Source organism: Acinonyx jubatus, chromosome A3 (assembly GCF_027475565.1).
Source record: "Acinonyx jubatus isolate Ajub_Pintada_27869175 chromosome A3, VMU_Ajub_asm_v1.0, whole genome shotgun sequence".
NCBI classification, from domain to species: domain Eukaryota; kingdom Metazoa; phylum Chordata; class Mammalia; order Carnivora; family Felidae; genus Acinonyx; species Acinonyx jubatus.
In genome coordinates, this window is record NC_069388.1 from 29,898,451 (window position 1) to 29,914,391 (window position 15,941).

The 15,941-nt window shown below is 39.9% G+C and overlaps 1 protein-coding gene across 5 annotated transcripts in view; it reads right to left on the bottom strand.

The window, feature by feature from the left end:
- RNF24 (ring finger protein 24) overlaps positions 1–15,941 on the bottom strand; it is a 76,502-nt gene that overhangs the window by 5,014 nt on the left and 55,547 nt on the right. For all 5 annotated transcript variants that reach the window (XR_008289189.1, XM_053200206.1, XM_027069633.2 and 2 more), the window contains 2 exons: positions 15,870–15,911; positions 253–332 (listed from right to left, as the gene is read on the bottom strand). Coding sequence is in view for 4 of the 5 variants with exons in the window: in XM_053200206.1 (XP_053056181.1) it covers positions 253–332; positions 15,870–15,911 (122 nt within the window). In the remaining variant the exon portion in view is untranslated. The remainder of the gene's footprint in view (positions 1–252; positions 333–15,869; positions 15,912–15,941) is intronic.

The following is a 15,941-nucleotide window of genomic DNA, read 5'->3' on the forward strand; positions in this document are numbered from 1 at the left end:
TCAGGTCCCTTTAAATAATTCCACACCAGGGGCACCTGCGTGGCTCAGTCAGTTAAGCGTCCAACTTTGGCTCATGATCTCGCCACTGGGTGAGTTCGAGCCCCGCGTTGGGCTCTGTGCTGACAGCTCAGAGCCTGGAGCCTGCTTCGGATTCTGTGTCTCCCTCTCTCTCCCTCTGCCCCTCCCCCCTTGCTCGCTTGCTCTCTCTCAAAAACCAAACATTAAAAAAAATAATTCCATACCAATACTCACTTTCTGTGAAAGGCATGCTTACATGGACAAATGCCCAACTCATCTCGAGGCTTGAAGTCTTCTAGACACACTGCACAGAGCTGAAAGACAATTGCACACATGAAGCAGAGTGCTAAATACTCTCCCAGGCCCCAAAGTAAAGTGCAGGCCCCCCGAAGCCAGCCATTTGAAGGGACTTACAAGGTCCCACAACTCCTTAAGTGAAAGAAGCAGGCTTGAATGGGCGAGGTCTTCTGAAGAGTCTCCTCTTCCTGTCACACATCTTCAAGATGGAGGGCAGACAGGAGAAGACAGAAAGCAAGAAGCAGCTTCCTTTACTTCAGTAGTCAGAAGAGTCTGACTTGGCTTATTCTCAGTAGACAGGCTAAACGTAAAGCGGTTGTCCTGGGTGGGTGAGGGGCTGGCTTCGCCAGGGAATGCTCTGCCCGCTCAGCAGCACGGCCCCTGAGGGGAGTGCTCATGCCCCGGGCCAGGCCCTGGAGCCCTCCTTTGGTTTTCACAATGTAGACACTATAAACTACATGGCAAGCCTGTGGTGACGTGCTTCTCACAGTCCCTGGGGTCCCTCACTTATGGGCTGCCTTGTCAACGTCTTTGTCATATATAAAGTTATTCAAGAGTCTCTAATAGTTAAACTTACGAAAATACACAGACGGGGCCAGGCTCACTCTCTGACAGGTGGCTAGGCTCCACTGCCTGGAAAGAGGCCTTCACTTCCAACCACTACTCCTTGGGCACACAGCAGCGTCCAGAGACATCAAGTATTGCATATACCCACTTCACAGGCAAGAAAACAGAGGCTTGGAGCCACCCTGGTGAGTGGCCGGACCTGGCTGAGGACCCAGGTCTGTTGCACTGATGTGCTGCTGTCCTACTTGTCTCCTGCCCAAAGGTTGAACTCCTCCCTGCTTGTTTCCCTGTCCATCTCCAGGGATCCCGATTCAACCGTCACCATTTCTTGTCCATCCAGCTGACACGGCCTCCCTGTTGCCTGTTTCTTAACCTATAATGTGTAGCCCAGTGTCTTCTTACGTTATGTGATAGGCCACGTGGCTCTTGGTGCCCTGTGGCCAGTGCTGTGAATCTCAGTTTTCCAACACCTTCTCTGGGGAGCTCTCAGGAGCCTTGTACACAGCAGATAGGATCTTCACAGGAGGAGAATGGTAACTGTCTTATCAAGATTCAGCCTTACCATGGAGACAGCAGGAGAGCAGGGGAGGAGGAAGGACAGACTGCTGGCCTTGGCTCAGACACCCACTAGCTGTGGAACCTCTGTCATCATGTGGCCTCTCAATCTCTGTTCCTTCATCTGTAGAGTGGGGACACTACCTGCCCCCACTGTCATCAGTTCAGACTGGGGACAGGGCTGAGGAGGCAGTAAGGCAGTCTACCAATACCAGTTGTTTTTATTTATGTTTAAATTTCATGACGGGAACACTATTTTTAAGCCCATTTTTGACGTCTGCAGGAAGGCTGAGAACGAGCTGTGTGGGTAAAGGTGAGAAACTAGCAGTTCCGGCCTTGGGGGTGATTTTTTGGGCTTCTGCTTAAAAGGAGAAATGATGTTCCCATCTGGTAGGCATTCTGGGAAGGCCCAGCTTTCCTCCCAGCACAGGGAGGGAAACAGGGTCAGGACTGCTGGCTCTGCCCTGTGGAGATTCAGCACTGATCCTACCAAAGGGCAAGAAGTTGGACAAGCCACTCAATTTTAATTTGCTTATTTTTCTAGGATCCAAAATTAGATGTGTAGCCTTTTTAAAATGGAGTTACAATTAATGGTTATAATGTGCTATTATGTTGTTAAACAAATTCTAAAACCATAGTCACCTGTAAGGAAAAAAAGGTTAAATTCTGACATGTTAAGTGCCAAAGGTGACCAAAAGCAAGGGCAGTCATGAAGAGAAAAGCCTCCGATCTGACTTTTCAGAAGTTCCATGAAGGGCCAAACGAATTTTACAACTTTACAGGTCCTATTTTGCACTCTACAGTATTTCAACAACAAACTGCTTCTCCATTGTAACTTCCCATACCTTTTTAAAAATGGAGGTATATTTCACATAATATTCATCCCTTTAAAGTATACAATTCAGCATTTTTTAGTATACTCACAGAGTTGTGCAACCATCACCACTATCTAATTCCAGAACATTTCATTCCATGCTCCCAAAGCCCACACCCATAAACAGTCACTCCCCATTCCCCCTTCTCGCAGTCCCTGGCAATCACAACTTTCTGTCTTGATGGATTTGTCTATTCCGGTCATTTCCAGAATGGAATGGAATCATGAAATGGTATCATACAATAAGTGGTCTTTTTTGTCTGCCTTCTTTCATTTAGCAAAATGCCTTCAAGGTTTATTCATGTTGTATCATGAATCAATATTTACTTTTATGGCTAAATAGTAGTATGGATATACTATATTTGTTTATCCATTCATTAGTTGATGGTTACTTGGATTGTTTCTACCTTTTAGCTATTATGAATAATGTTGCTCTACTCTAAACAAGTAACACGAGTTTTCAATTCTCTGGGTATATATCTAGGAGTAATTGCTAGGTCATATGGTAATTCTGTATTTAACTTTTTGAGGAATTACTAAATTGTTTGTTTCCCAGGATGGCTACATCATTTCACATTCCCACCAGCAGTGTATGAGGGTTCCAATTTCTCCATATCATCAGGTAATTTTTATTGTCTTTTTGATTATAACCATCCTAGATGGTATGAAGCGGTAATCTCATTGTGGTTTTGATTTGCACTTTCCTAATGACTAATGATGTGCTTATCGGCCTGTTGTATATCTTCTTTGGAGAAATGTCTGTTCAAAATTCTTTGTCCACGTTTTTAGTTGGGTTATTTTTCTTTTTACGGGTTGTAAGAGTTCTTTATATATTCTAGATACAATTCCATATCAGATAGCCAACTGATTTTGACAAAGGTGCAAAAAAGCATTTCAATGGCAGGACAACCTTTTCAACAAATGGTGTCGGAGCAATTGGACATCCATAGCTGGCTATCACCAAAAGCATGATATCACCCCTAAAGCATAAGCAATTGAAGGAAAAAAATAAATAAAATGGACTTTATCAAATTAAAAAACTTTTGTTCTACAAAAGACCTTGTTAGGATAAAAAGGCTGATATAAAATATTTGCAGTTCTTTTTATTTTGTAGGCTTTTTATTGAATTGTAACAGTTATTTCTATGTTGTGGATACTACCTACTCTTATCAGATAGAAGATCTCCAAGTATTTTCTCCCTGTGGGTTATCTTTTTACTTTCTTGATAATAAGGGTTTTTAAATTTTGATGAAGTTCAATTTATCTTTTTCTTTCGGTTGCTTGTGCTTTAGGTGTCATATCTAAGAAACTATCGTTTAACCCAAAGCCACGGAAATTTCTATCTATGTTTATTTCTAAGAGTTTTGTAATTTTAGTTGTTACATCTGGGTCTTTGGTCCATTTTTAATTTTTATATATGGTGTGAAGCAGAGCCCTAACTTCATTGTTTTATACAATTTGGTTATCCCAGCACCATTTGTTGAATCAACTGTTCTTTTCTTATTGAATTGTCTTGATGCACTTGTTGAAAATCAATTGACCATAATTGTATACATTTGTCTTTTTTTCTTAAAATAACTTTTTTGGGGGTGCCTGGGTGGCTCAGTAGGTTAAGCGTCCGACTTCGGCTCAGGTCATGATCTCATGGTTCATGAGTTCGAGCCTTGTGTCAGGCTCTCTGCTGACAGCTCGGAGCCTGGAGCCTGCTTTGGATTCTGTGTCTCCCTCTCTCTCTGCCCCTCCCCTGCTCTTTCTCTGTCTCTCTCAAATAAATAAATAAATAAATAAATAAATAAATAAATAAATAACTTTTTTTTTTTTTTTTTTTTTTTTTAAGTTTGAGAGAAGGAAAGAGTGTGTGCATGCGTTTGTGAGTTGGGGAGGGGAGAGAGGGAGGGAGAGAGAGAATCCCAAGCAGGCTCCATGCTGTCCAGCTCAGAGCCCCGATGTGGGGCTTGAACCCATAAACCGTGAAATCATGAGCTAAGCTAAAACAAAAAGTTGGATGCTTAACCAACTGAGCCACCTAGGTGCCCCATATAGGTTTGTTTCTGAACTCTCAATTCTATTCCAGTGATCTGCACATCTCTCCAACTGGTAGGATCACACTGTCTTCAAACTGAGGCTTTGTGTTAAGTTCTAAAATTGGGAGATGTGACTCCTCCAACTCTGTCCTTTTGCAAGATTGTTTTCAGCTATTCTGGGTCTCTTGCATTTTCATGTGCATTTTAGGATCTGCTTGTCAATTTTCACCAAAAAAAAAAAAAAAAAAAGGCAGCTGTGATTTTGATTGGGATTGTGTCGATTCTGTAAATATTTGGGGGAATATTGCCATTTTATCAATAGTAGGTCTTCCAAACCACAAACATGGTAGGTTTTTCCACTTATATAGGTCTTCTTTAATATCCTTCAATGGTATTTTGTACTTTTCAGTGTACAAGTCTGAGCTTTTGTTAAATTAATTCCTACCTGCTCTTTTTGATGCTGGTGTAAATGGAATAGTTTTCTTAATTTCACTTTTGGATTATTCATTGCCAGTGCATAGAAATACAGCTGGTTTTTGTATGTTGATCTTATTTGTTGCACTCATTTATTAGCTCTCATGATTTCTGGTGGATTCTGTAGGGTTTTCTGTTTTTATAAATTCATGTCCTCTGAAAATAATAGTTTTCCTTTTTCCTTTCCAATCTGGATGCCTTTTATTACTTTTTCTTGCCTGACTGTTCTGGCTAGACCCTGCAGCACAATGCAGTACAACTGCAGTACAATGCTGAATAAAAATGGCAAGAGCAGACATCCTTGTCTTGTTCTGATCTTAGGGGAAAAAGCTTTCAGTTTTTTACCATTAAGTATGATGTTAGCTCTGTGTTTTCCATAGATCAAGATGAGGAAGTTCCCTTCTATTCCTAGTTTGATGAGTGTTTTTATCATGAAAGAATTTTCAATTTTGTTAAGGGCTTTCTCTGCATCTACTGAAGTGACCTTTTTTTTTTTTTCCTCCCTTTATTCTGTTAATAGGGTGTATTACATTGATGGATTTTTCTTTGTTAAACCAACCTTGTATTCCTTGGGATAAATTCCATTTGATTATGGCGTATAATTCTTTTTATATGGTGGTGGATTTAGTTTGCTAGTATTTTGTTGAGGATTTTTTCTCCTATGTTCATAAGAGATACTGGTTTGGAGTTCTCTCTCTCTCTCTTTTTTTGTGTGTGACGTCTTTGTCTGGTCTTTACATTAGGGCCTGATAGAAGGAGACAGGAAGAGTTCCTCATCACTCTTCATTTTTTGAAGTCAAAGAATGGACTATGATAATGTTAGCCCTGCCAGAAGCTGGGATAGGAAGACACATTTACTGACTGGTTAGTCTATAAATACTTGAGTTTGCTTGTTTTACATGTTAAAAGTCAGAAAAGTTCTTAACTGATGGCACCTGCAGAAAGCAGAAGGAAGCTGAGTCAAGTAGCTCCAAAGTAATTTTTTTGCAGGTTGGGGAACAGCAGAAGCTTCAAGTATGTGGGGGCAGTGGGGACAGCATGTGATGACTCCAGACTCAAACACCTAGGGCCACACTATTTTTGTTTTGTATCCAAAATGTGTTTATTGGGATGGTTTCCCACTCATCTTGATTCAGGGTGCTTTTAGTGCTGCTTTTATCTGAAGGAGCATCCTTCTGTTAAGTCTTACTTTTCTTCGTGTAGGTTGGCAGAGGAGAGTGAAGTAGCTAACGCACAAAATTACTATTTGTGCATGGTTAAAGGTGGTGGTGATTTTACAGCAACCTGGGCATTTCACATTCATGAAGTAGGAACTGGGGCTCTGCACTAGATGCTTCTTCTTGCGTTTCCTCTTCTCCTCTTCTGGAGAGGGAATGGAGGAGCTTCTGTGTGAGGGCATTTTCTGGTCGGGGGAGGTTATCACCATGGGAAAGGCTAGGGTCACACTCTTTCTCTATGCTCAGAAGCTGGATAATATACCCATTCTACTCAACTTTCTTAAATCTCAATTTCTACAAATGCAAAATAAGGAATAATACCTATCTTATCTGAGTTTTTAAAAATGTGAGTTCCCTTGCTCTTAAGATAATTATATGAAGTAACAGACATCTTGGTAATCTTGCCACCTTGTACACTGATTCCAGAGGCAGCATTTCTAGTTCAGAGGTGTCATTTAAGGTTGGAATCTTTGGGAACTATGAAAGCAACCTACAGATGGTTCTGCCATTCAGGAAAGGTCCAGTTTTCTGGTTCCAAATGAAGTACAGTGGACAGTCCCTTCCATGGCCCTCATATGTTCATATCCTTGGCCCACTGCTGTACACGCCTCATTGATTTGTGACCTTCTCTCCTATGGGGCCAGTGTTCTCTAATGGAAGGGAGGGACTATACCCACTCAACCTCTAGGGTCTTACATACTTTCAGTTCTTTATACACGCTTTGGATTTTTGTTGTTGTTTGGTTTTAACTATTTTTGCAATTTTAACAAACCTTGGACAAACCTCAGTTGGGCTCCAAATATTTGTATATTTTTAAAAGTAAAATTCGAGAATGTGATATGTAAGAAGATGGATCAATAGTCCTAGAAAGACTGAATGGGTTTAAATCTCTTTCTATAGAAGACAAGAATGTGGTAAAACTTGCACTGCCAGAGCCACCTCCTCACTGGAGCAAAGGGAAGGGGATGAGCCTATGGGGAGGTGAGGAGAAGAAGGAAAAGATATTTTTTACTTTACATAGGGGGCAACTCCAATGGGTCCAACCTTTCTGTAGTCTCTTCTTATGGAAAGCAGGACAGAGCAGGGCTACAGTGTACCTGCCACATTACTCCTCTGCCTGACCTGAGAAAACCGATGGCTCTTTCTAGTCCTTGTGCAGCTAGGTTCCCAGCTGGTGCCGAGATGCAGAGGGAAGCAGGGTGTCCTTTCCCTTTTGTATGTACAGGCAATACCTGATGGAAGGGGGATTGGGCCTGAATTTATTCAAACTTGGAAGCTACATGGATGGCTCTACCACTGTATTGTGGATGTGGACTCAGGGTTCTACAAAACTATGCATATTCTGATTGACCCATATAAGCACAGCAGGTAGATGAGGCCTTCTCTGGTGGGGTGGCAGGACAGAAAGAGTGCAATGTGCGGGCACATGGGTGGTTCAGTCAGTTAAGCATCTGACTCTTGATCTCAGCTCCAGGTCATGATCTCATGGTCATGAGGTCATGCCCCTCTTCAGGCCCCATGCTGGGCATGGAGCCTGCTTAAGATTCTCCCTTTCTCTCTCTCTCTCTCTCTCTCTCTCTCTGTTCTTCCCTCACTCATGCATGAGCTCTCTCCCTCTCTCTCTTCCCCCAACCCCCCAAAAAATGCAATGCAAAAACAAAATCTGAATAATGGCTGAAAATCAGCCTTGGTTAAAGTCAAACCTACATATTTATGAAGCTGAGTAAACCACAAACAGGATAAATCCAAAGAAATCTATGCTCAGATATATCATAATTAAGTTATTGAAAACTAAGGACAAAAAAAAACTTTGAAAGCAGTTGGAGAAAAAAGACACTGATAGAGGATCAATGACTTGAATGACTGAATTTCTCATTGGTAATGGTGAAGGCCAGAAGAAGTGGCACATTTTATTTTTATTTTTATTTATTTATTTTTTCAATATATGAAGTTTATTGTCAAACTGGTTTCCATACAACACCCAGTGCTCATCCCAACAGGTGCCCTCCTCAATACCCATCACCCACCCCCCATCAACCCTCAGTTTGTTCTCAGTTTTTAACAGTCTCTTATGCTTTGGCTCTCTCCCACTCTAACCTCTTTTTTTTTTTTCTTTCCTTCCCCTCCCCCATGGGTTTCTGTTAAGTTTCTCAGGATCCACATAAGAATGAAACCGTATGGTATCTGTCTTTCTCTCTATGGCTTATTTCACTTAGCATAACACTCTCCAGTTCCATCCATGTTGCTACAAAGGGCCATATTTCATTCTTTCTCATTGGAAGTGGCACATTTTAAAAGTGCTGAAAGAAAAGAAGTGTCAACCTAGAGTTCTATGCCCTTCCTTCAGGAATGAAAATGAAATAAAGACATTCTCAGATGAAGGCAAACTAGTAGAACTCAGAACCAGCAGATTTGCTTGAAAAGAAATGCTAGAGGAAGTTCATCAGATAGAAGGAAAATGACATTAAGAAGGAAACCTGATGGTAACGCAAGCTGGTGCAGCCACTCTGGAAAACAGTATGGAGGTTCCTCAAAAAATTAAAAATAGAACTACCCTATGACCCAGCAATTGCACTATTAGGCGTTTATTATTATTATTATTATTATTACCTGTATCCACAGGATACAGGTATGCTGTTTCAAAGGGACACATGCACCCCCATGTTTATAGCAGCACTATCAACAATAGCCAAAGTATGGAAAGAGCCCAAATGTCCATTGATGGATGAAGGGATAAAGAAAATGTGGTATATATATACAATGGAGTATTACTCGGCAATCAAAAAGAATGAAATCTTACCATTTGCAATGACGTGGATGGAACTGGAGGGTATTATGCTAAGTGAAATTAGTCAGTCAGAGAAAGACAAAAATCAAATGACTTCACTCATATGAGGACTTTAAGAGACAAAAGAGATGAACATAAGGGAAGGGAAACAAAAATAATATAAAAACCGGGAGGGGGACAAAACAGAAGAGACTCATAAATATGGAGAACAAACTGAGGGTTACTGGAGGGGTTGTGGGAGGGGGGATGGGCTAAATGGGTAAGGAGCACTAAGGCATCTACTCCTGAAATCATTGTTGTACTATATACTAACTAATTTGGATGTAAATTAAAAAAAAAAAAAAGAAAAGAAAAAGAAAGTATGACCCAGAAAAAAAAAAAAAAAAAAAGGAAACTTGAAGGGGCACCTGGCTGGCTCAGTTGGTTAAGTGTCCAGCTCTTGATTTCGGCTCAGGGCGTGATCTCACAGTTTATGAGCTTGAGTCCTGCATCAGGTTCTGTGCTGACAGCATGGAGAGTGCTTGGGATTCTCTCTCTCTCTGCTGCTCCCCTGCTCTTTCTCTCTCTCTCTCAAAATTAAATAAACATTAAAAAAAAGAAGAAGAAGAAGGAAACTTGAAGGGGCACTTGGGTGGCTCAATCACTTAAGCGTCCAACTCTTGATTTTGGCTCAGGTCACAGTCTCACAGTTCATGGGTTCAGGCTCTGTACCGATGGGATGGAACCTGATTGGGATTCTTTCTCTCCTTTCTCTCTGCCCCTCCCCTCAGCATATGCACACACATGGACTATATATATATATATATATATATATATATATATATATATATACACACACACATACACACACACACATAAATAAACAAATATTAATAAAAGAAGGAAACTTGGAATATTAGGAATGAAGAGCAACAGAAATGGTAAATATCTGAATATTTATGACTATTCTTCCTTTCCAGAATCCTTTAAAATATATTTGACAGTTATAAGTAAAACATATAACACTGTCAGATGGATTTTCAATGTATATAGATGTAATATGATAGCAACTGCATAAGTGGAAAAAGGTAAAAGGGTCTATCTACATGGTGGAACGTTTCTACGTTCCAACTGAAGTGCTAAAAAAAATAGTTCCAGGTGTATTTATTTTGTAATTCTCTAAAATATTACACAAAAAAGATAAAGCCAAAATCACAAAAGATACTAAAAATGGATTACTAAAAGTCTTCAAATAATCCAAAGGTGGCAGTAAAAGGGAAACAAGAATGAAAGAGGGAAAAACAGAAGACAGGTAATAAAATGGTAGACCCAATTACAAACATCAATAACTGCCTTGAATGTAAATGGTCTAAACACACCAATTAAAACAAAGATTGGCAGAGTGGATTAAAAAAAACCCATCATGACCCAACTTTATGCTATCTATAAGAAAACTCACTTCAAATATAATTCTATAGGTAGACTGAAAATAAAAGGATGGAAAAATACAGGCCATGGAAACAATCAAAAGAAAGCTAGAGGTGCTGTACTAATATCACACAAAGATTCCAAAGCAAAGAAAACTGCCAGAGATGAAGAGGGGTATTATGTCTTGACAGAGGGATCAATTCACCAAGAAGACATGAAAATCCTAAATGTATAATAAGCACTAAAAACAGAGCTTTATATAAATCAGTATATACATACATGGAAAGACATAATGTGTTTTTAGATCATAAGACTCAACATGGTAAAGATGCCAATTTTCCCCTGACTTACAGATTCGATGCAATACTAATCAAAATCCCAGGAGGACTTTTTCTTCTTTTTCGTAGATATAGACTAGCTGATGCCACAATTTAAATGGAAGAGCAAGGAACTAGACTAGCCAAAACAGTTTTGGAAAAGAAGAATAAAGTTGGAGGAATCCAATTGTCTTATTTTGACTTATTATAAAGCTGAGGTGTTGGTGAGGGAATGGGTGCATAAATCAACGGAACAGAATGGAGAACTGAGAAAGACAGTCACAAAATATGGCCATTTGATTTCTGACAAAGGAGATTTAATGCAGAAAGCAACTACTCAACAAAAACTAGAGTTGGGGACACTGTGGTGAACAAAGACTAAATGCAAATAGGGAGCAGATCGTAAACTAATGCCAAGACTCTCCAGCTTTTCTTGAAGAAACCCAGATCTGGCAACAACTGGCCTGCATTCCTCCATGACAACAATTAGCTAGAGCTGAGTGCTAGCAACTCCTTTAACAGGACCTGCATTCCCCAGTATGTCACAGATTCCACAGCACCTTTCTGTTTTTCTCGACACTAGATGTCAAGAAAATGTTTTTCTTGACATTAGAGGTCGTTTAGGACTCCGCTTACATGACTGTTCTGTTGTTTCTTTTAGAGATCTCCTTCTCTGTATCTGTTTCTCCATTAAAAGATGGAGAAATAAAAACAGGGAAGACTATGGGTATTAAGAGGATATTTTTCTTTGTAGAAGGATAATATATTATGTTTTGAATATGTATATAGTACCTCCTTAGCTTCACTCAGTGTAAGTGTTGCTTGACCCCTATACTGGTAGAAAAAATTAAACAAAAATGATACAGTCATAGATGTAGAGCTACCTAATAAGCTGGAGGGGGCAGGGGTGGTGTCTGGGTATCTGAGTTGGTAAGGTCCCAGGAAGGCTCCCTTAGGGGAGCAAAAGCCAAGAAGTAGCTATGTGATTATGCAATATCAGACCCCTTAAGAACTTCTCAGTATATATCCCAGATAACACACAGCACCCTTTTGCACACCCCAGTGTGACTTGCTTGTTTACAGTCTTCTCTACCAGATTATTAACTGCCTAAGGGCAGAAATTAGTATTTTATGCTCCTTTGTGTCTCTGTAGTTTAGTAAGTGTCTGACATGTTTTATGTATTCAATAACTCTAAAATTACTGTAAAAGTAATGTACTATTTTCTTTCTTTAAGACCATTACATATAAAACTAACATCACTTTTGGGGCACGTGGGTGGCTCAGTCGGTCAAGCGTCCGACTTTGGCTCAGGTCATGATCTCGCGGTTCGTGGGTTAGAGCCCTGCATCAGGCTCTGTGCTGACAGCTTGGAGCCTGGAACCTTTTTCGGATTCTGTGTCTCCCTCTCTCTCTGCCCCTCCCCTGCTCGCACTCTGTCTCTCTCTCCCTCAAAACAAATAAACACTAAAAAAAATTTTTTTTTAAACTAACATCCCTTTGACCAACTTCCCCTAATCTTTTTTCTCTTCTCTCCATGTCCCACGTGATCATGTGTCCTTCTCAAACCCAGTAAAACACCTTGCAGTATGCACATAAATCCATAAACAATATGGTGTTTATTTTAGTTTACATATGTGATATAAACATTTATATCACTTTATAACTTGTTTTCAGATCCCATTAGAGATCTATCCCAATTGATATATTTACAGATAGAGCTCAGTCCTTAATTTTGTCTGCTTTTATAGTACCTCACTGTATGAATCACTAGATCAGGTTTCTCTTCCTTCCCCCCCCCCCCCCCTTGGTAGATAATCTTTGGTATATCATGTTTTATTTATTCACTACACCACTGAAGGACATTTAGCTTGTCTTTGATTTTTCACGATTCTAATTATTCACTAATAACAGTATCCATATCAAAATTCCATGTGCTTACATAGGACAAAGCTATGTCATCACTGTATAATTAGGCTACAGGAATGCACACACAAATAAAAGTCTGACAAAATAGTTTCATCACCAAGAAATGCAACTGGAAAAAACCAAATGAGCTGCAAAAAATACATGATTGCCTCTGGAAACAAGCTATATATAGAGCAAGGTTAGGTTTTCCTAGCTACAGTTTCAAATAACAGGGAGAGGGGATCAGCAGCTTAGTCCAATTTAGCAAAATTGGAATTGGTGAGTGCAAGTGAAATACTAACTCTGATACATAATGGTGCAACCAACACAGTGTACTCATTCAAGATAAAAGATCCATTATAAACTAATGGGTCAAAACCAATAAGGAAGACTTCTGAGGAACCTGGCTATTCAATATGGGTAATGTATGTCAGAATTTAATTTTTCCATTTATGGTCATCAAAGAGACCCCAAATGGAAAAGAGATCATCCTCTATTACTTTATGTTAATTTTGGGAAAATTTAAAAATCAAACAGAAATTGATGCTTGGGTTTATTCCAAGGTTAGGTCTAAAATGCTGTAACACAGCAACTCTTTGTTAAAAAAATGCAGATGAACTATTGGGACCTCATCAAGATAAAAAGCTCTGCACAGCAAAGGAATCAGTCAACAAAACTAAAAGGTGATTCCATTCCAGTGGAATGGGAGAAGATACCTGCAAATGACATATTGGATAAAGGGTTAGTATCCAAAATCTATAAAGAACTTACCAAACTCAATACCCAAAAAACAAGTAACCCAGTGAAGAGATGGGCAGAAGGCATGAATAGATACTTTTCCAAAGAAGACATCTAGATGGCTGACAGACACATGAAAAGATGCTCAACATCACTCATCATCAGGGAAATACAAATCAAAACCACAATGAGATACCACCTCACACCTGCCAGAATGGCTAAAGTTAACAACTCAGGAAACAAAAGGTGTTGGCGAGGGTGCAGAGAAAGGAATTCTCTTGCACTGCTGGTGGGAATGCAAACTGGCGCAGCCACTCTGGAGAACAGTAGGGAGGTTCCTCAAGAAGCTAAAAATAGGACTTTGATCCAGCAATTGTACTATTAGGTATTTATCCAAAGGATATAAAAATGCTGATTCGAAGGGGCACACGTACCCCAACTGGTGTGTGTGTGTGTATACATACACACACATACATGTATAATGGAATATTACTTGGCAATTGAAAAGAATGAAATCTTGCCATCTCCAACAATGTGGATGGAACTGGAGGGTATTATGCTAAATGAATTAAGTCATTTAGGAAAGACCAATATCATATGATTTCACTCATGTGGAACTTGAGAAACAAAGCAGATGCACATAGGGGAAGGGAAGGAAAAATAAGATAAAACAGAAAGGGAGGGGCGCCTGGGTGGCTCAGTCGGTTGGGTGTCCGACTTCAGCTCAGGTCATGATCTCACAGTCTGTGAGTTCAAGCCCTGCGTTGGGCTCTGTGCTGACAGCTCAGAGCCTGGAGCCTGCTTCGGATTCTGTCTCCCTCTTTCTCTGCTCCTCCCCTGCTCATGCTCTGTCTCTCTCTGTCTCAAAAATAAATAAAAACATTAAAAAAAACCAAAAAAACAGAGAGGGAGGCAAACCACAATAGACTCTTAAATACAGAAAACAAACTGAGGGTTGCTGGAGGGAAGATGGGCTGGATGATGGGCTAAATGGGTGGTGGGTACTAAGGAGGGCACTTGATGGGATAAGCACTGGGTGTTATATGTAAGTGATGAATCATTGGGTTCTACTCCTGAAACCAATGCTACACTATATGTTAACTAACTTGAATTTAAATAAATTTAAAAAAAAAAGGAAAAAAAAATATGCAGAAATAGCAAAGGCGCAGTAGAAATTTTCAAAGTGTTTGACGATAACAAATCATTGTTTTATTATTATTGAAATAATTTCACAAATTAACTCTTTTTGAAGAGACTGGCAATGTAGCTGCCCCACAATGAGATTATATAAAACACAGATATTACAATTTGCAGCTTTCTAACTCCTTGCTTTACAAATAAATTAAAGAACTCAGAAAGGAAGAGAAAAGGGTCCTAAAATTAAAAATAAAATCACTGGGTTCTACTGAACAATTGTAGTCAGAGATGACACAAAGAGTAAAATGAAAAAGAATTCTGGGGCGCCTTTGTGTTCAGTCGGTTAAGCATCCGACTCTTGATTTCAGCTAAGGTCATGATCTCACAGTCCCTGAGATTGAGCCCCACATCGGGCTCTGTGCTGATGGTGCAGAGCCTGCTTGGGATTCTCTCTCCCTCTCTCTCTGCCCCTCCCCTGCTTGTGCTGTCCCTCTCAAAATAAATGAACATTAAAAAAAATTCTCATAGACAATGTGTATGAAAGTGTACAGCAGGATACACACATACTTTTGATTTACGTTACAAAGCACAGTAAAGTTGTGAACACCTGGGAGCCAACCATGCAACCTCATCACTACACAATCCCAAGGAATCATGTCTTCCCTTATGTTCTTCTCTATTCTATCCCCTTGCCTCATCTCCCCAAATCCCCACCCCCAAGAAGTAATCATTGTCTCTTTTGTACCATTGATATGAAGGAACTACTAGGAACATTTTTAAGAGTGAAAGTAGTGCAAACTCATCTTGAGTAGAAAAACAAATTTGTATCTATCTATCTACTACTCGTATCAGGGACAACATGCAGCATCCCTATTACTATGAAATCTTACATCAGCACCATTTCTATTAAAAATGAGTTATATTACTCTTTTTTAAAAAAATTGTTTTTAATGTTTATTCATTTTTGAGGGATAGAGTGTGAGCAGGGAGGGGCAGAGAGAGAGGGAGACACAGAATCCGAAGCAGGCTCCAGGCTCTGAGCAGTCAGCACAGAGCCTGATGCAGGGTGTGAACCCACGAACGGGGAGATCATGACCTGAGCTGAAGTCGGACACTTAACTGACTGAGCCACCTAGGCACCCGAGTTACATTACTCCCTTATGTCTTCTCACAATTGATTTTTATGTGACCTCACTTTCAATTATCCTATTAAGGGCTGATAAAAATAAGCCTAATTTTTTTAACTTCTTAAAATAAAGATAGTTAAGCATATCACTTCTATTAGATAATAGCTCAGGAAAAGATTAAAACGCTTAACAGGGGGCCTGGCTCAGTTGGTTAAGTGATCGACTCTTGATTTCAGTTCAGGCCATGATCTCATGGTTTGTGGGATCAAGCCCCACGTCTAGCTCAGCACCAACAGCATGGAGCCTGCTTGGGATTCTCTCTCTCCCTCCCTCTCTGCCCCTTCCCCAGTCGTTCTCTCTCTCTCTCTCTCAAAATAAATGAATAAACTTGAAAAAAAGATTAAATACTTATAGGCAACTTACCTCATGTAAATTCAGTTCTTTTACTTTCTCTTTTAATATAACCTGTAAGACATAAAAGTATGTCATACTCAT